The sequence below is a fragment of the Prinia subflava genome, chromosome 1 (assembly GCF_021018805.1).
Source record: "Prinia subflava isolate CZ2003 ecotype Zambia chromosome 1, Cam_Psub_1.2, whole genome shotgun sequence".
Lineage (NCBI taxonomy): Eukaryota > Metazoa > Chordata > Aves > Passeriformes > Cisticolidae > Prinia > Prinia subflava.
Window position 1 is genome coordinate 33,507,791 of NC_086247.1, and position 21,145 is coordinate 33,528,935.

A 21,145-nucleotide genomic window follows, 5' to 3' on the forward strand; every position below is an offset into this window, starting at 1 on the left:
AGCTCTCCTGCTTAGCTTTGACATAGAGATTAGACTTCCATGGCAACCATATATCTCATTATGGAAATTAAATACACAAACATGTTTCTTTGTTTTTTTCTAAACAGACATGTAAAAAGGGTTCACATATAGTGCTTTTGCTCCCTCCATGGGTGACAGCTTTTGTTGTCTCTGAATAATTATCTGGGATGTGATTCTTCCATGATGTGCATATTGTAGCTGCCCTTGCCTGCAGAATGCTCTGCTCTTTATATTTTCTGCTGCAGTTTTGTGGTAGCGTCCGTGAAGCAGGGCAGGTGTGTGAACTGCAGAACAAAAACGTGTCATTTGTGCAGATAAGGTGTTATTTCAGATTTAGTTTGTTTCTTGGGAAGTTTTGTCTTTTGGGTTTATAATAAACCTTTTTTCTGCCTTTGTAACTGCGAGTGTGCTTCGCATACAAATTCAGGGATGAGGTAACCAGGATTTATAGAGCCATCACATGCTGCCTGACAGTATCCAAATTCTTGCTGATGTCCTTCCAAGGCACATAACCAAGTGTATAAACTGGTACCCAAGTGTGCATTTGGAGTGAGCTGATGTTTTGCTGCAAACAAAAAGGGGGATGTCCTTTTCTCCCTGTTCCTTCATGCTTCTGCCCAGCTCTTCCAGATGTTCAGATTCAGACAATCCACAGACCCGTGTGTGACCTCTTTGGCTTGTTTGGCCTGATAGAAAACCAGCTAAGGGGAGAGTCTATGGAAATGGGTACTGCTTGGGATAGTATACTTGACCTGACATGAGACATTCAAAGTTACAACTAATTTTAAAAAAACAGTTATTTAGCCTTCTGTCTTCAGCAACTGTATGCTATACTAACTTCTCTGTTCCTCTGTTGACCCTGTAATATGCAGTCAGGGCTTGGGCTACCTCTCATGGGCTTTCTTGCTTGTCCATGCTTGTAGGGTCTTGGCAGGCATTAATCACACTGTTCAATTACTTCTTTGGGTAGCATAGCTTCCATCCAGAATAACTTTCTAAACAAAACTGGCAGCGATTAAAATAATTTCTGTCTTCACTTGTTAGTTCCATTTGAGTACTAATCCTCTGATATTAGTTTGTGTTTTCCAGCAGCTGTTTACCAGCCCGGTGTTCATGTTTTCACAGGCAACCGTTTGGCAGCTCACCAGATGATCTCTTGTGTAATCATCCTTCATCAGAGTCACCAAGTGATGAGGGTGCTCTCCTGGATCAGCTGTACATGGCATTAAGGAATTTTGATGGTTTAGAAGAAATCGACAGGGCTCTAGGAATACCAGAACTAGTGAGCCAGGTACACTGGACGTGGTATTTTGCGTGCATTAGATACTGCTTTTATAAGATATGTTGTCAAGGTGGAGTTGAAAAAGGGGATTATAAAACACTTCTTGCCAGCTAGGATGGTGGAAGTCCATTTAATGGCTCAGCATCACCTGAAAACCTTCCCTCAGCCCCTGGTTTAGTCTTCCTTCCTCTCCCCTGCCACCCTCACCTTGATCTCCTTCTTCTGACCTGCTTTATGCAACTATAAACTGACCAAAATAAAAATATAGTGGTCAGAGGAACAACTGTAGGGGGACAAAGGTAAGACCATGGCCAGCAACAAAGTACAGGAAAGAGGAAAATAAGAGCATGAAGACCTACGAGCAGAGGAGCAGGATCAAGAGTTTAGTGTAATGGGGGCAACAAGATTTTGGATTAGCAAACCTGAGATGTGTAAATTCACCCATGTTTTTTTCCTTAGTTGATTAATGTGTGTTAAGGGATGAGTTTTATCTGAGGCATTTGATTTCATTCCAAGCACTTGAAGTGTAGGTTTTTTTGCTAAATTGTGAACATGCTTGCTACACTTTGTTCTGTGCTTTTCCACCCATTTTCCCCCACAGTTACTTTTGTTGACTTCCGTGTGGTTATTGCCTGTTTCAGTCTTCTATGGTGCAAAAAAATGTGGTAAAAATAAAAGTTTTTGAGAAAAAGTTAGTTCCTGACATTTCTGGCATCAGAATTTGATTTCCAAAATCAGTATATGTCTGTATAATGACATAATATTCTCAGAGGAGCCTGCAATACCCATTTCATTCCCCAGCACTCATCAGCACCCTGAGCATAACTTCTGAACTAGCTCTGCATTTTAGATATGAAATAGGACAGTGAAATTCTGCTTTGAACATGAGAAAGCTATCTCCAAGGCTATTTGGTACAACACAGAAGTCAGTGAGGTGTAGAGCTGGAGATACAATTTATTGGTGAACTTCAATTTTGCGGTATGAAACTTTCATGCAATATTATATACGTTTTGGAATGCCACCACAAAAATTACGAATAATGGTTTATTTCAAACTAAGCAGTAAATATATTTCTATTTAATTAATAATTCAGTGGAAACAGTTAAAGGATCTTGCAGATAAGAGAACTGCTTCATTTTAAAACATGATTTTTAAAACAGCCTTCAAACATTTTACAGCAGCTTAAAGACTTTCTTTCATGAGGGCACTGAAATTTAGATTAACTTCATTTCAAGGTCAGTGTGGAATAAGCTATAAAATTATTCTGGCTAGAGCAAATATTAGGGGAATATCTAGAATAGAATTCAGAATTGTGTTGGTTTATTTATGCTAATGGATAATCAGTTAGTGCAAAAGTGCTCTGAAAGAATTAGGCACTTTGTTCACATTAGCTTCTGTAATAGTTTCAGGCATCTTTATTTGAAGTCATTATTTAGTTTAAAGATACTGATGAAAATCTACTTATTCATTTGTAATACCCTTGAATTTATCTCAGATTCAATGGCAAAAATATGCTGGCATCACTTCATTTACAGATTCTGATCTAGCATTTGTCGTTTCAGGTTTTTATTCATGAGAAGAGTAATAGAAAATCTGTGTAAAGAACACGAGAAAGATTGTGGGGTTTTGTTTAAAAAAAAATAAAGGAAAAGAGAGAGGAGGAATTTGTCTCTGTGAATATATTTTGATACTCAAATACACAATTCTACTTATTTTTGAGTGTTATATTGAGGTAAAGAAAGCTAGTGTAATTTTCTGTTTCAAAACATTCCCCTCGTAGAAGGTTGTTTTCGCAGGCTGTCTGCATTAGTCGCGTATAATCCTCGGGAAAGCCGTGTCCCACCAACTGTTGCTGTTGTTGCTGTGTTTCTGCAGAGCCAAGCTGTCGACCCCGAGGCCTTCCCGAGCCAGGAGTCCAGCATGCTGATGGAGCAGAAGGCGCCGGTGTTCTCGCAGCAGTACGCGGCGCAGGCACAGATGGCGCAGGGCAGCTACGCGCCCATGCAGGACCCCAGCTTCCACGGCATGGGCCAGCGCCCCGGCTACACCGCCCTGCGCATGCAGCCGCGGCCCGGCCTGCGGCCCGCCGGCATCGTGCAGAACCAGCCCAACCAGCTGCGCCTGCAGCTGCAGCACCGCCTCCAGGCGCAGCAGGTACGGCCCTTCCCTGGGCCGAACGCTCCAAAGGGAGCGCGGCTTGTAAGCTAAAATTGGACAGGAGCCGCAATGAGTTTTGACAAGATAGTGCCTTGCACGTTCTCTTTTTTGATCTTCTTTATTGCCATCTTCACGGTATTCTTTGTATAATAGGATGCAAGAACATGACCAGTACTTAAGCCTAGATCTCACAAAGTCTTTGAGCAAGGTTACATTGGTGCTTTTTTTTATATCCGTCTTTTTCTATTTGTTGTATCTTGACTCTTCTGCCAATTTAACTTCTTCTGCCAGTCTAACTGCTTTTATTACTGCCTGTTACCTACATCCTTTTTTTTCCCTTGGCCTTGGTCTGCTTCTGAGAACTAAGTTCTTATTTCACTTTTAAATACGTAGGTTCATAGTACTATCAGTGAGATATCAATGCTTTTTGTATTTAAGGAGGAAAGAGCATGTCTGCCTTCAATCATCAGGATGAGGTCTAATTTGGAGTAAATCTCAACAGTTCAGTCCCAAAGTGAAAAAGAACAGGAGCTATGAAGGGAACATGTTTGGTATAAACAGCGTAGTGCCTGTGTTGTTATTTTTATGCTGTATCATCTCTTTAAGAAACAGCATGCTGTGAATGGTAGTAGGATTTGAGGAGGAAAATTAGTCACTGGTTGGATATGTAGAACTAGGTCTACATACACCAGCTGATCAGGGAAGTAGATCTGTATAACTCTGTATGTAACACTTCTTTTTTTCCTTTTCCTTCTAAAAACTTTGGGATTTTGCTGTTGGGGTGGTTTTGGTTTTTTTTCTCTTTAGAATCGGCAGCCACTGATAAATCAGATCAGCAGCGTCTCCAATATGAATCTGTCTTTGAGAACTGGAGTGCCAACACAGGTGAGAAAAATAATACCTTCTAAAAAGAAAGTCACTTCCTTTTTTGCTTCTTGCCCCAATATAATACAGTAGTAATGTTATGTGGCAAGTATAGTTTCAATACAAATATTGCAATCTGTGTGATAGGGAGTATTTTGCTGTTTTATTTCTGAAAGTCATTCCCATTTTTACATGGGCTGGATGAATGTTTAATAAAGCTTTGATATAAGTGCATTTTTAACCATGCTTCTCATTTCCTAAAGATGTGTGTTTTTTATGAGCTACTCCATTAGCAAATACAAATCACTGCAAATACAAATCACTGCAGCCTTAAACACTGGTATTATCTCTGCTACTGACTTTTGCACTGTTAGAAGTCTTTCCCAGCAGAAGTATTAGCAAGATTACTCTCTCCTGCTTTATACTTTTGTTAGTTATGTGATGAGGAGGGAAAGGCTGAAGTCTTTGAGATGCCTCTGCTGGCTGGGTTGCCTTGGGAGGGTTGCTGATGGGTGGCGGTGGTTTTCCCCCAGGGCCCCATCAACGCGCAGATGCTGGCGCAGAGGCAGCGGGAGATCCTGAGCCAGCACCTGCGGCAGCGGCAGATGCAGCAGCAGCAGCAGCAGGTGCAGCAGCGGACGCTGATGATGCGAGGGCAAGGCCTGAGCATGACCCCCAGCATGGTGGCCACCGGCGGCATCCCAGCAACCATGAGCAACCCGCGCATCCCGCAGGCAAATGCACAGCAGTTTCCGTTTCCGCCGAACTACGGTACTGGTTCCGCTCCCCCTCGCCGCCATTTGTCAGTCCTTGCTCCCCCATGCTGCCCCCAGTGCTGGGTCCCAGCCCCTGGTCTGCAGGCCCTTGCCTGGCTCCCTGGGAACAGTGGAAAACATGGCAGCTTTGACGCCTTGGAGGTCCCACTTTCCTAGCTCTAGTACCAGGTATTCTCCAGTACTGCTCTTCCTTGAGCAGCAGCAGAAGTGCAGTGTGTATGTTTGTTTATATATAGATATGTGCAGATAAATATGTGCACAAACATATGTGTGTATGTATTTGCTTGATGGACCCTGAATTTTGAGTGAACTAAACAAAAACATCTTCAATTTAAGTAATATAAATCCATTTTAGAGAAGACATTCCATTTCCATACCCCTAACTCAATGTGTAATATAATAATAATATAATACAACACAGTTATTAATAATTATTATTATTTATTGATAAATAATAATTAATACCGGTTCCTTTCTTTGTTTTACAAAGTCACAAACCTCTTTGTTCTGGGCAGTTACCTCCATACAGTTATTATTATTCAGTTTCTTTATTTACACCTACTGTATAAGTGATGGTATAATTATACTAAATAATATGTTATGTGAAAGTTGTGCTGATATTACAAATTATGTCCATCTAACTCTAAATTTGGTGTCTACTCTTAGCAGATGATAAAAGTAGGACTGTGTAAAGACACATCAGCAGGTATGAGCTCTTGGTTTGTTTTAACTCTGAATGTACAGTGGGTAAATTTCTCATTTTCTTCTTCAGGTATTAGTCAGCAGCCCGATCCAGGCTTCACAGGGGCCACCACTCCTCAGAGTCCACTGATGTCACCAAGGCTGGCTCACACTCAAAGCCCCATGATTCAGCAGACTCAGGCTAACCCTGCCTATCAGTCCTCTACGGAGATGAATGGGTGGGCACAAGGGAATATGGGTGGTAACAGGTAAATCCAGAAGAAAACCAAAATGAACACACAGTAATGGGTCATTTATGGTCTACACTCATTTATGGGCTTGTTTTATGTAACTGTTTGCGTGTTTATTGTTAACTGTCTATCCTTAAAGAGATTTCTTTTCAATTTGGCTTGACGAATTGGTTTAAATTCTGTCTTCATCAAGGCAAAGTGAGTGCATAGCTAAAAGAGCTGCATCCACGCAGTGCATTGCTTTGTCTGTTACAACAGGTCAAACACTGTGTGCCCTTAGGAAGCACCTGTGCTGCACAGTGAACTCCAGCCCCCAGCGTTTGTGTGGATGCATTTCTTCTGCATATGATTTTCATCCCACACTGCTTTCCACATGGCTGGATCAGCTGAGCCAGAGCCTATGCATTCCCTACTGCTCTGGAATTGCAGTGACTGGATTATCACCTCCCACGTTAAATGCTGGAGTGGAACCAGGTTGAGCCCATTAGTGCTTGCACATGCTGGGGGTCAGCATATAGCTGTCATTCCCTGACAGCATTGTAGCAATCCCTCATGCACTGCCCCAGTGGACGTAGCTCTAATAATCAGTTTGTCCAAATCAAATGGGTTGGATGTTGAACACTATCAGTAGGCAGCAATGAGCAGTGGTCTGAGCTTTTTCTTGGAAGATGGGAGGACCTACCAGGTACAGCCTGTATCAGTTGGCACTGGGGTGCACACAGCTGTCTCTAGCACAGTGCTTTTGTCATCCTGAAATTCTCAGGCTTACTGTCCTAGCACAGCAACAAATCTTTTTCCTGCTAGTTGGTAAAGATTTAATAAACCCAAACCACCAGTATTTTATTGATGAGGTTAATCCAAGTAAATTTTCCCCTGAAGCAGCTGATTTATCTCTTATCCTCATCCTTGTCCATGCCTCATCTTCACGGCCTTCCTGAAGCACCTGCAGGAGGCAAAGCTGCCGCTGTCGTGGCTCCTGCCAAAAATGGCAGCAGGGGCAGCTCCATAAGTCCAGTGGTTAGCTTTGCTGAACTGCAGCTCTACAGCAGAGACATGTCAAATGTGCTTACACAAGCCACTGAGTATTCACAATGATCTGTAGTGTACTGTTTCAGCCATCCAGATAACAACTTAAAAATGGGGTGAGGTGGCCTGAAAAGACGTGGAATTGGAAGGAAGAGAATGGTGGGATTTGCTGGGCTTGGTCCTGTGCCCAGAATGCCGTTGCACTCCACCAAGCCTCAGAGTGCACAGCAATAGCCTGACGGAGTACCCAAGTGCAGGGTTGAGTGTTAACCCTGAAAGATTTCCTCACCTGTGGGAGCAGTGCTTCACAGGGAGGGAAAGTCAGCCAGTGATACTGAGACACAGCAGCCCTTCCAGTATTTCAGTCTAATGCACATCCTCCAAACAGACACATTGTCAGTAATAATTCCTTCATCGGCTGTGGAATTGTGCTCAAAGACTAGAAAAGGCTGATGTGTAAACAGTGAAGTGCATTTTAGGAAATGTAAAGAAGTCTCTCATATGGCTTTCAACATAATAGGAGGGAAGATACTGTCCAGAAAGCACTTGGACTGAATAAAATACGGGATGAGGTTTCCCACAGTTACTCCTCCTTAAGTTGCTGAAATGCCCTAAATTCAGAAATGCCCTTAAAGAAACATATAGGGTAACTGTCTTAGACTTTGTTATTTCTTACAGTGCCACATTTTCAAAACCTGATGCCATGACCTAGTAAATAATTTCTGCACAATTGCATGTCTATATTTGTGACCCTGCTTGCCATAATTATATGTGCAAATCTGGTATTCACATATGCAAATAGCCTATTTTGCAAAAAAGCAAGTTTATTACCCCGTCTGCAATTTCAGCTCAACAGTCCTGTGCTGTGCTTACTCTGGAGGTTAAAAGTGTTCTCCTCTCCCTCCAAACATTATTTTAAAATACATACGGAGCTCTTTTAGACAGCTAATTGGCCGTTCTTGCACGTGCATAACAGATTTGTACTCTGCCATAGTTTCACATGCAAAGGCATGCATTTTTGTGCACAGACATGGAACCTTAAATTTTGAAAATCGACTCCTTAGACATGAATGCAACTGAAAACTAGTTTTTCCTTTGAAGTTGGAATAAATGATAGTATTTACAAATTCTAGCTTAAGATACATTTTAAAAAGTTTCTTAGTGGCTTCAGCATTTTAAGTCTGACACATTGCTTTTTCCATTCCTTGCTGTAGCATGTTTTCACAACAGTCCCCACCACATTTTGGGCAGCAAGCAAGCACCAGCATGTACAACAATAACATGAACATCAGTGTATCCATGGCAACCAACACCAGTGGTATGAACAACATGAACCAGATGACAGGGCAGATCAGCATGACCTCAGCGACCTCTGTGCCTACATCAGGGTTGTCCTCCATGGGTCCTGAGCAGGTGAGAATCTAAGGATGTGAGATGACAGCTAGAGGATTTACTTTTACCTCCAGTAGTTTTTCAGGTCCACTGCATTATATTTCTCTTACGAGTTGTCTTGAGAAACGACGATGTTGAAAGGGCTTTGGTTTTAGCTCTGCACTCGAGTAGCCAAGGTGACCAGTGAGGTAGAGAGCACTGTAGCTACCCCTGGACTTCCACGGGGAGCATGTGCTGGTGGTAGCTCCTGTTCTCAGTAGGTAAGTGTCTGTAGCACAGTTGCAGTTGCTGATTTTCCCAGCAGTGGAGGCTAGAACTGGATGGCAGGCAGCTGCTTCCTAGAGAGTGGAAGTGGCCAGCACGGGCAGGGTTTGGAAGAGGCTTTGACTGCTACAGTGTTTGTAGTCCCAGACAATAAATATTCCATCAGCTTTCAGAACTGTCCATGTGGGAACTTTACAAGCACCACATGTACATTTTTTGTAATGTGGTGCATATCAAATAGGTTGCTGAACCAATAGGTAAGTAGCCTGTTCTTTTCTGCCGAGAGGATGTTTACACACTCATTCGTATTTGATACTGCTACTTAAGATATCTGAAATAAGAAAAAATAACATTTTTGTTTGTCAACCTGAAGTTAAACTCTCTCAGAACATTAATAAGTGTTTGACAAACAAATCCGCTAAATTAACAGTCTCATGTATTTGTTTCAAAGCTGACCTTCAGCTGTTCAAAACACAGCTTGTTCAAAAACACAGGTTTGAAATTATGGACTTTCCTTAGACATAGTGGTTGAAAAGTACCTCTTGTGTCTTCAGGTGACATCTCCTGCTATGGACATTTCTTGCTATAACTTTTTCTGATAACATAATGTTCCAGTTTAAAGCTGATTATGTTGATGGCTTTTTAATGTACTATTTCTTTTCCAGCCTAAATTTGATAACAGAGTATCTAGTTTTCCAATGTTATCCTTTACCTTAAGTAGCTCTATTCTTTTTTTCTTGTATTTTAGAAAGATTCTATCAACATGATTTTTTGTTGTTGTTAGTTTGAGATTGTTGGATTGTTTAGTTTTGGGTTTTGTGGGATTTTTCTTGTAAGCCAAGCAAGCCACAGTTTTTCAGTCTCTTAGGCTTTAAATTCCCTTTGCGTTCCTGCAGCTGTTCTAGTTTGAATCAATATTTCCTAAGCACCAGAGCCATGTGCATGACACTAGTTCTTCCCCATTTCTCTTGGAATACTCTGACAGATATAGCTGCAGATCACATTTGTCTTTTACAGCTGCTATGTATTGGTGACCCAAAGTAATTTTGATACTCCCAAATCTGTCACCTTCTCTGATATTCCCAGTTGCTAAGCCCAATTATAGCAGACTTTGTTTATTATTAGTTTCCAAGTTAATAGAGTTGCACACATTTAGTGTAGTAAAACAATATTAAAACCAAAAAAAAGAAAAGAGAGGGGATTTAAAGGTGATGACCCAATCTGATTTCTCAGCATACCCATGCTACACCATTTTTCCTAGAAACCTGAACTGACAAACTGCATTGTAGAAAGAGATCTGGTTTTATTTCAAACATTTCCATGCAGGCTACTCTTTCCCCTGGCACAGCTGTCACACTGCTTTTCCTTCCTGTTAGACTACAAGATCTTGTTTCAAGATAGCATTTATCTAACTTCCAGTAAGCTGAATACGCTGAGGTTCTTTATCCATCTCAACATTTGGGCTTCAGCCTATCAGTCCCTTTTATGGATCTACTTTAAACTCCATTGCAGTAACCTCCTCCTAGTAATGTGAACGGGGTAACAGTGATTTTACACTTTGACTGCACCAAAGCTGTGTAGAGTCACATTCTGCATGTAATCTCTCTTCCAGTCTGTACGTTGCCTTGGTTCTTTTGGTGACAGTGTCACACTGAAACCCTTATGATGGTCCCCCCAAACTCTCCCATTCTACGTAGATGAAACCTGCATTCTTTGTTCCCAAAAGTATTGCCTCCCTCCTGTCTCTGTCAAATTGCGTTTCTTAGATCATGTCTGTTAAAGCAAAGTGCTGTGGCTCATTCTGTTAACAGTGACCTGTTTTCCTCCTGATTTGCCACCCCAGCACTGTGTCATCTGCAAGCAAATGTTTTATGCTTGGTCTAGGGTCAGAGGTGGCCAGCTGACAGCTGAGGGGCCATTTCTGGGCCACGAGACAATACTTTTTAGTCCTCAGGAATGTGCTGTATTGCTTTGCATTTTCTTTCTTGAGAAACATAAATAACTAAAAATGTATACTTGAGTACTAAAATTGACACCTTTTTTTCCTGTTTTCAGGGCATAGTATTTTACTGTTCGACATATTTATTTAGCAATTGACCTAGACTCTTCTAAACTTTTTCTTGTAACTGGTGGCTTTCAAAATGACTATTTTCTGTAATTCTGCTGACTGTTGCCATTTCATTCATTCTTTGGGGTTTTCTTATATTGTCACCCACACTTCTGTTTACTTACTCAGTGTCACTTTTTGTTCCGTAATACATAATTTGAACTTCACATACTTGACTCTTTCTAACCGCACTGAGAGTAACAGTGATTCAAACGTGTTCTGGCTTTTGAAAAAAGCTCAACATTATTACTCTTGGACGGTTTTGGAAGTAAATCTTGGAAGTGGCACTATGCTGTATCATACAGACACATCCAGAGCTCAGAAATACTAAATTTGGTGTTTATCTGATCATACTTGTGTTATCTCCAACTTCTCTTGTTTACCACCTGGGCTCTCAGCATCATCAAGCAAAAAGACTGTGGCCAAAATGGGCTTGGTAATTATTATATACTTATAGGCTCTTTGATGCATTTGAGGAATGAGATCTTCTCTCATTATCATCTTCTCTCTCGTAGTTACAGTAAATCTCTTCAGGCAGCACTTACTAGTGTTTCTTCTAGGAGGCTGCTACCAGGAATGCTGAAATTCTAGCTGTTGGGTCTGCAGGTTCCTCCTGTCCAAAACAGCTTCCTCAGGCATGAAGAAAGTAAACCTTCCTGGTGTGGCACTATTCAGAGATCTTACTGTGCCCTTGTCCTCATCTTCTTGTTTGCACAGTGGACTATTGCCATGGTTTTGCCTGTTACTTATTTTGCATCATGGATCTGTGCTATTACTGAGCTATCAAAGAAGCATTTTGAAACCTATGCAAGAAAAGAGGCTTTTCACTATATGAAATAAACCCCTATGTAGAAGTCCACTCAGAGTAGTTGTGTATTAATCTGCACAGGGCAGAACTCCCCAGGCCAAAATGGCATTTAAGAGGAGTAATCTTGAAATGGTATTTTGCTTTTGTTCTACATACCAGATTAAAGGAGCTCTGTCGTAGTAGGAAACTTTACTTGTTAGACACCTTGTTATATAACTTTGGTTTACAGGAGACTATTAATTTTGCTTAATTGCAAAGGAATTCAAAAACATATTTGTTCTTTTTTAGTCAGACTTCATATATGATAACACCACTTTATCTTTCTTCAGAAAATTATAAAAACCTTTCAATTTCTTTGTCCTTCACACTTTGATAACTGAATTTTATTGCAGTCAAAAAAGTTGATGTGGGGTGTTTTGTTTTAAGGTCTTCTGAAGCAAATGTATTCATATAACAAAACAGTGGAGGCGGGGTTATTGTTTTTTGAGTTTGGGTTGGAGGCTTTTATATCTGATACCATGTCAGTCAGGGTTCTTGCATCATCACTGGCAAAGACATTCTTTAATAGAAACTTCATTGATGCCTTTGTTCCTTTTGTAGTGTCTGGGAGCCACCTTCCTTTTCCTGTCCTAAGTGCCATGAAGCCTATCATGCAGTCATCTCTTGGTTCCAAAACTGCTGTTAATTCAGGATACAAATTTTTATTTTCTGCTTTCATTTTTACCTTCCTTTGTCTACTGAACAATCAGAAAAGGTATTTGTGCTTGCACATTCTAAGGAATGTTGATTATTAGCAGAAAGCACTTTTTAAACATGGGTTCATCAAAGGCATGCAGATAGTGCTGCAAAGCTGTCTATTATCTTTCTTCCTGAATAAAAGAAGTGGTTCTCTTCCCTTCTGATTTAAATTTTCACATTAAGGTTTAAAAATCTCTCCACTTCATGAAGCAGAAAGCATCACTAGGAGGCTTGTAACACTTACTCAATTACCTTAAAGTTCCTATGGCAAAAATATTTTAAGTTTTTAATCTTTCCCTTTGAATTGTAGTCTTGTCTTTGTCTGGATTTGAAGCCAATCTTTAGGTGGTTGCATATGAATGCATTTTTCAAAATGAGTGAATAATAGTCAGGAGGACAAAATCAGAGAAAAAATAGGAGGACTGGAAATGAGAAGACTTTGTGTGGTAAGTTCAGGACAGTCTTCCTCAACAGGAGAAGGCTGAGACAGGATCTTACCAGTAAATATGTCTGGAGGGAGGATGTCAAGAGAATGGGATCTGCTCTGAAGGAAGTAACAGAATTGACTCAAAAAAGTCTTCCTAGAAAGAGGGTTCTTTCTTTCCCTGTAAAAATTCTAAGGAAAGCTGTTTCTTCTAATACTTCAGAACGTTGCTGAAGGGCTCTGTTTTGTATTTTATGCCAGTTCCTACATCCTTTAACTGAGAAAGCAATGCTGTAAATTTGGCAATCTGCTCTTTCCACGTAACTAAGCATGACAAACCTCTTGGTTGTGTAGAAATGCACAGCTTCAATACTTTCCTATGACGGTGTTCAGAAAATTGTGGAGACCATCCTTTAGGAAAGCATGTCACTGCACATTTTCCCATTTAATACTATCTTTCTCCCATTGCTTACAAACAGATAGGTCTTGTGAAAACTAAGTCAGTAGTTGGTATAATTTGGCCTACATGTTATCTCATCAGGCTTTGAAAAAAGTGTGTGGTGGTTTGCAAGCAGCAAAGCCATGTGTTGCTGAGGTTAGGAAGGTAGTTACATGTTTCTGCTCTCAGAACTTTGATAGCAGAGATATCCTCTTCAGATAGCACTGACCTAATTTATGGAACCTGCTTTGTAAAATATGCATAAGGGTCATAGTATCAGGAATGAAATCTTTGTTGTTGACTGTGAAGCAGAATAATGTAAGTTAAACACACGCTGTGCAAGAGGAGTGCCTGGCTGTACAGCCACTTCCCTGGCTTCAGCATTGTCCCAGGAGTGGGCATTGATACGTGAAATTATTGCAATGGTCTGTAATGCTTCCTTTTAATTCCAGCCCTCCTCCCAATATATTTTTGATCATTCTCCTTGATATCTTGTCACCAATAGGTTAACGATCCTGCTATGAGGGGAGGCAATCTCTTTCCAAACCAGCTGCCTGGAATGGATATGATAAAGCAGGACGGAGATGCAGCACGGGTAAGAAGTGGGGTACAGGCGCAGCAGAGCTGTGAATATGCTGTGGCTGGAGCGGATACGGTATCTTTTTACTTACAGAGTTACAAGTGCCCTGGATAATCGTAGTTGATGTGAGGGAGGATTGCAGTATAGACACAGAGAAGGAGGGAGGGAGGGACGGACAGACGGACGGACAGACGGAGGGGGCCTCGCGGCGCGGGGGAGGCGCCATCTAGCGGCGCCCTCCGGGGCCAGGGCACGGTGAAGCTCCCTGCGGTTAAAGAGGAATTTGAGTAACGGGAAATTGGAAACGTCCGTCGGAAAAGTTATTAACATGGATGAAAATGAAGAATGTTAAAGTACTGAGGCAGAGGTAGCCATACATATATTTTATTGTATCCCTGTCTTTTTCATATTCATATGTATTTAAAACTTCCCAGATGCCAATTCTTCTCACACCCTCTTTGCTGACATAAACATACAAATGTCTGTCTCTAAGTAAGAGGATCTGTACATAGTCTCTTCTGCAGCCATTTCATGGTCACTTTGATTAATAAAAAGATGAAGTGTATTCTGCTCTAGCAGAAGTTGTTAAATGCCAAGGCATTATTACAGAATCATAAACTGGTTTGGGTTGGAAGATTCCAACCCCCTGCCATCAGACCAGCTTGCTCAAAGCCCCATCCAACACTGAATACTTCCAGGGATGAGTCATCCACAACTTGTCTGGGTGACCTGTTTCAGTGCCTCACCACATCCACAGTAATGAATTTCTTCTTCTATCTAATCTTAACCTACTCTCTTTCAGTTTAAAGCCATTGCCCACTGTCCTGTCACTATATGCCATTGTAAAAAGTCCCTCTCCAGCTCTCCTGTGGGCCTTTTTAGGTACTGGGAGGCTGCTAGAAGGTCTTCTGCTTAGTGCTTTGCCTAACCAGGTAAATGTCGTGTGCTAAGAGAAGCCTGGCAGTCAGGGAAGAAAATACTGGGTACTGCTGAGGAAAGAAAGGGAATAAGGATGTTGAGAGAGAAGCAGACTAAAGGAGGAGGTAGATTTTAAGTAATCGTTGAGAGAAGGAAAAGAGAGTGAATGTGACAGAAAGGGTACAAGAGATGGTGGAGAGAATTCAGGGTGCAGGTGGAAAGATATTAGTGGCATGACTTTTGGCAGGGAATCTCTGGGGTGTAAAATTATAATAATGGAGTCAGCGGCATGATAATGAGACGGACAGTAGCAATGCCTAAGAGAAGCTTGGTTTCATCTGAAGGAAAAGCAACTTCTTCAAACCTCTCGAATTATTTTGGAAAGGTACATCAGACTGCACTTTGTGATTTTACATTTACTCTGCTAATGTACCTCTGTCTGGCAATGAAAATGCAGTTTATATGAACTATAAATGCCTTTCACTGAACTTGGAACTGTTGTAGAGGTTAAACAGCTGTTTTTTTCATGCAACTGAGCCGTTAACTACTCCTACAAAACTCCTTGAGTTTGTTTCTTAAGAAAGTTCAAGCTGTGTAATTCATGTGCAACTTTTGCTGTACATAATTTTTTTCAAGTCGCTGGTATAGTGGGAGTGCTTATTTAGTATCTCTCTGGAGATACTGTTTCTTAAACGTTCATCCTGAAAATAAGAACATCTTTAGATTTTCATTTTTGTTTCCACTTCCAAAACCACTAACAGGGTCCCTGAACTGCCTCTCAGCATGTTAGAAAGAGGAGTCAAAGTTTAGTTCATCCATATTAGTCAGGGCATGAGGGATGTGAGTGTGGTGTCTCTGTGCTGTGAGGGAGGAAGAAAGGAGGAGCCACAGTCAGGACTCAGGGCTGGCCGTGGCTGGTCCAAAGAGCTCCAGCTAAACAGGGAATAGGAGATGTACAAGATTTAGGACCTTGCTTTCCTGCATTTCAGGATAATTCTTGACACTGACTTTATTTGTCGGTAAAGCAACATTTCTAGGCCTTGTGTGAGTGCAGAGGAAGGTATGGTAAGGTCTAAAGCAAGGTGTAGGCAGCTTCCAGAAGGCAGCCTGGCAGCATGCACATGCACTGGTGAGAAAGCTCCCTGCTCACCAGCACTGAGCAGACAGGGCCTTCCTCATGCTGACAGGAGCAGAGCTGCTCCATGGCCAGAGCCACGGGATGTGAGTGAAAAGCAACCCCATGGGAGGAGAAAAATGGGTTTGGCTGGATTGACCCTCTGACCTGACTGACCACGGCACCCCATGGGAGCAGGCATTTACAAGGAGAGGAAGACAGAAAGACACAGATTGCAGCCACTGGAAGGAGTAGTCTTAAAACAACTGTGAAAACCACATCTTGATGTTCTTGTGAATAAGAAAGAAGATAATCAACTCAGCTGAAACCAGTCTGTACTATATTTGTGTAAAGATATTGCAAGAGTATTAAGTATGAGGTAAAAAACATCTCTAGGGATCCATAGCTGAAGCTGGCTTTACTTCTTTATTCCCTTTTTCATTATGAGTCTTGGAAGGGAAAATGAGCTAGGGCAGTTGTTTTCTTTGACAGTGATGCAGCACTAAGAGAGATTTTTACACATATTTGAGAATGAGACTTCTTATAAACCCTATTCCCATGCCCTCAGCTAGAGTTCACAAGAGGTGGATGATCCTGAGTTATTATAACGTCCAGGGTTATTGGAATGAATGAGGAACATAAGAATGCAGTGAAATTAACCCCCCACTGATATCAAACGAACTAAGTCACTGGTCAGTTGTATCAGCATACACAAAGAATAGTTTAACTTTATAAATTCCAATTAAATTTCAGGTGGAAAGCATTACAGTAATGCACGGTTGACAGTGGATGTTGCACTCTAGCACCCCAGATCTCACTGACCTACCCATCTTCACCATTCCAGCAGGAAGAACTCATTTGTTTCTCCCCCATTTCTCTTCTTTTGCAGAAATATTGCTGACCCTGAGGGTGGCTTGGTTGCTCTTTTCTTCAGCTGGCCGGGCCCACGGCCCCAAACCCTTCCCAGTGTGAAGAGCTGCGCCTGTTTGTCGCGTCCCGGCGGAGCCGCCAGCCGCGGCCGCTGCCTGCTGCCGGCAGGACCCACCCTGCCCGCCCGCGGGGAGCCGCGGCCCTGCCCAAGAGCAGCCTCTTCCTTGACAGTCTGAAGCTAGCGTACAGACATTGCTCAGTCTGTTCACTGCATTCACCTTAGTGCAACTTAGATCTCTCCTGCAAAGTAAATGTTGACAGGCAATTTTCATAAACCATGTCAGATTGAATGTATTTAAATGTATGTATTTAAGGAAAAACAACCATGCTCTTGTTCTGTTTCTGTTTAGTTCTAGACCTTGGGGTTTTTTTGCTTTGTTTTCCCTGGCTTACACAGTCTGGTGCAAAGGATTCAGTTCTGTCTGAAAACTGGCGTTTTAGACTAAGGCCTGCATTTTGGGGCGGAGAGGAGGCATGGAGGAGGGCGTAGAAGCAACGTCTGGTACATTTAGAGACCTCCAACAAGCATGTTCCACTGACGGCAAGTCAGAGAAGATCAACTGATGCAGAAAACTATACAGACCAATTTTGAATGGGGTTAAAGTTGTAAAACAGATGATGAAAATTACCCTGTGAGAGGGCTGTCTATAAGGGGTGATTTGGTTGGGTTTTGTGGTAGTGTTTATGATGCAAGTCATGAATCCAAACATACAAGTTGGTTACATTCTCATTTAATTAAATTCCTAACAATCAGCAAATCTGGTTTTTTTTTTTTTTTTAACCTGGCTCTCCTGACCTCTGTCATCTTACTCTTTTTAATAGAATTAAAAAACAGGTTACTCCGTTGTTTCCTTAGGTGTGTTTCCAGCAATCTGCACAGCCAGTTACTGGATGCCGAACAGCAAAGTTCAATGGTAATGCATGTAATGATTATGGTAGTGGCAGAATTGATGCATAATATCAAAGATACCTGCTTTAAAGCATGATAATTTCTGGTTCCCGTCCCCTTAGCTGGGAAAATAACAATTCCTGTAATACCTATAGCAGATATCACTACAGACTTCACCACTATCATGTTTCTGATTGTTTTAAAGCAGTGTGGACTACGAGGACATTTTGTAAGGTACATAAAATCCAGTTTATATGTAAACAAGCAATAATTTAAGTTGAAAACTTAAGTGTTTTACTTGTATAATTTTTGTGAGATATACATGTTGTGAAGTTGATTCCAAATGAGGTACTTCAGTATTAAATTAGATATCTTCTTAGCCGTGTGTGTCTCCTGGAAAAGTGTTTTGTAAAGGATCACAATGCCTTGATTAGACCTAATTTGTAGGCTTGAGACTTCTCATTTTCTAAGCCTTGTGATTCTGCTCATAATACCATTTAATTAACCTATATTATATGCAGCCACTGTAGGAACCAGTTCTTGATTTTTGTATGTTTATATCCTTTCGTAACAAATCTTAGAAAAACTATTACTAAGCAAGCCACTGTTAAGGCATGTTGGTTTTTTCCTTGCCCACTGTGGTTTGAATAATCTTTTACTATACTGACATCAGTTTCTGAGGACTTGGAATATTAAGAAATTGATGAGTTTGAGCTGTTTCCTTTCTGCTGACTCCTAATTGTTTAGGAATGGTTTGGTGCTGATTTAGTGCTCCCACTGAGGCTCTCCAAACCAGAGCCCGCTCACTCCCCCTCCATCTTTCCCTGTGGAGGGCTGGAGAGGGGAATTGGAGGCACAAAAGGTAAAGATCACGGGTTGAGATGAGAAAAATTTACTGGAAACAGCAATGAGATAAGAAAACAGTAACAACTACAATACTAGTGACAGAGGGTACAAGAAAGAGACAAACGATTCTCACGGAAACCCAGGACATGCCCGATGCTCCCTCCGCCACTGCGCTGATCCAGAAGAGAGCCCTTCTCTTGGGAAGAGACTCCCTTCCCCGCCCCCGGCAAGGATGTGAGGTGTTACAGAATAACCTCTGGGCCCTAGCCATGCCCTCTCCTGGCTACTGCAAAGGCTAACCCTATCCTGGCCGGAACCAGGACATTAATCCACAAACTTTCTAACCGGAACGCAATTTTTTTGGTGTAAAATGCAATGCGTTTATAATATCCCATCAGCCCCGCCTTTTGGGATTGAAAGGTTTGTCTTGTCATTTAATTTGTTTTGGTATTCAGGTGGGAGTTCAAATAAAATAGCAGCTATTCTATGTCAAGGCTGAGGAAAACATGACAAAGGCTGTTTCTGTGTTTGTCCGTAAAGAAGACAGTGCCACCAGTCTGGAGAAGCAACACTTTTTCAGCTGCCACCATTCTGTTGCCCAACTCCAACAGAATGACTAAAGTCAGCTGAGCCATTCTTTGACCTGCTGGTGGGAAAAAAAAAACATAACCACCAGCCCTAACCTCCACAGCCTCATTACTACAACATTTGTGTTGAACTTGCATTATATATCTGACAAAAAATTACTTATATAAGAAATGTATAAATTTGAAGGAGTTGATTTCATGCACCACAAAGTGTAAATGAGTTTTAAAATAATTTTCTTGCTATTCCATTCTTTTTTTGCTTCTTAACCATAACCTCTGCAGATAGATTATTCTTTTTCACAGTGGAAAAAATAGTTTAAATTTGTCCCATTTCACAGCAGACCTGCAAACCCTTATCTGTAGTGATTATGATACTTCATCATCCATTGCCATTTTGAAAGAAAGGAGATTGTACCTATCACTTTGGCTCCATTTGGGTTCATTGTGACTTTTGTCATCTTCTAAGTAATGAAAGAGAAAAGTGAGTGAAGGAATCTTCTGATCATATTGATCACTATAGAAACAAAAAAGCCAAATCAATTCCCTTCATTAACAGTATTTTTCATCCTGTATACAGTAAATTTGTCAGAGAAAGTACTTGGATTTCGTTTAAGAGAACAATTAATCAGTGTTCTATTTACATTATTAAATGTGAAAGGCGCATAATGTGAAAAATAAGCATATATACATGGTCCTACGACCTGTTTAAGTGTTCATGTAATGTGGTGAGTTTAAAAAGTGAAGTGAGCTGTTTTGCTACAAGGAGTTAATTTGTACTCAATCCTTAAAATACTGTCCCACACCGGTATCCCTTTGGGCCTGTGTTAATTAAAAGCAATGTTTTTGCAGTTTATACAATACATTTTTTAATCTTTGTTTAAAAGCAGAATTCATATGGGCTTAACAGATGAAATGGGTGGCACAGCTCCACTTGCAGAACCCAAAGATACACAATCAGTTTTGAAATGCAACTTAAGCCATTAATTGTTGGTGTGAATTTAAAAGTTTTCTAGTATTTGTATGGTAGTATGCTGCCTAAGAGCAAAAGCATTCTCTGCACAAAGAAAATTTACTGTAGTGGCTTTGATTTTAATTAGAATTTTCTCCCTGGTGTTTCTTTGTAGACTAAAACAAAACCTTTTAAGTTTCTTACTACAGGTAAAAGCTATGTGCAAGAACCTCAAAATGCTAAAATCTAGCATAATGCCTTAGATCTGTTTTTAAGTCTTGTATATTCCTACATAGCTGTCTGATGTATTATATTTGTATAGTGAATTGTGTACAATTTTGGAATAAGTGCATCATCACTTAATCTTTATGTTGTTCAATAGAGATGATGGACACTTTCTTCAAACATTTACTGTCATTTAATTTTTTTCCCTTTATGTCATTTGTGGGTTTTATTTGTACAGTTCATCATGAAGTTGCATCTGAGATGTGTGTATATGAAAAGATTATACAAGGGTAAAATTAAGCAATATATAAACTATGGTTCTTCAGGAGAAAGCTTACAGTGTTTCAGGTTGTGATTTATTTTCAAAACGGAGTTGACTCTGAACATCACTTTGTTCACCTGCATTGATGTTTGTATTTCTAGTGTTAGCAGTTTATGCAAAGGTAGATATATTCAGAGAAATTTTAAATACATTTATGCAAGTTAATATTGCTTTGCTGATGCTATTTGCTTATTTGATGTTAAATAATGCTATTGTAAATAAAGAATTCTGTTGTTATTGCATCATTTAATAAATTTTAATGCCTTCGGGTTTTACATGGCTTTAGAGATTTCAACATGTTTCTGTTGTGTCTTCATTTGTTCGTAGAAGGGTATGAGATGTAGCACTAAAGCACTGGAGGGTAGATGGATTGCTAGGTTTTAAAGAGGCAGCAGGCTTTGGTAATGAATTTATATTCTAGCTAGTTGTTGCAAGTCCTTTCATCTTTTCATTGTCCTTTCACCTTTCATCTTTATATTGATTGAAAATGTTTATCCCCTGACTTAATATGAGAACAGTTCATTATGAGTACTTTTTTTTATCAGTGAGGATGA

The 21,145-nt window shown here is 40.7% G+C and overlaps 1 protein-coding gene across 2 annotated transcripts in view; it reads left to right on the top strand.

Annotated features, from left to right (window-relative positions):
• The window catches only part of NCOA2 (nuclear receptor coactivator 2), a 188,770-nt gene extending 167,884 nt beyond the window's left edge, over positions 1-20,886 (top strand). For both annotated transcript variants that reach the window (XM_063392769.1, XM_063392760.1), the window contains exons 17-24: positions 1,147-1,312; positions 3,180-3,458; positions 4,269-4,346; positions 4,859-5,096; positions 5,874-6,051; positions 8,274-8,472; positions 13,737-13,826; positions 16,733-20,886. In XM_063392769.1, the coding sequence (XP_063248839.1) occupies positions 1,147-1,312; positions 3,180-3,458; positions 4,269-4,346; positions 4,859-5,096; positions 5,874-6,051; positions 8,274-8,472; positions 13,737-13,826; positions 16,733-16,744 (1,240 nt within the window). In that variant the 3' untranslated portion in view covers positions 16,745-20,886. The remainder of the gene's footprint in view (positions 1-1,146; positions 1,313-3,179; positions 3,459-4,268; positions 4,347-4,858; positions 5,097-5,873; positions 6,052-8,273; positions 8,473-13,736; positions 13,827-16,732) is intronic.
• Positions 20,887-21,145: the final 259 nt, after the last annotated feature.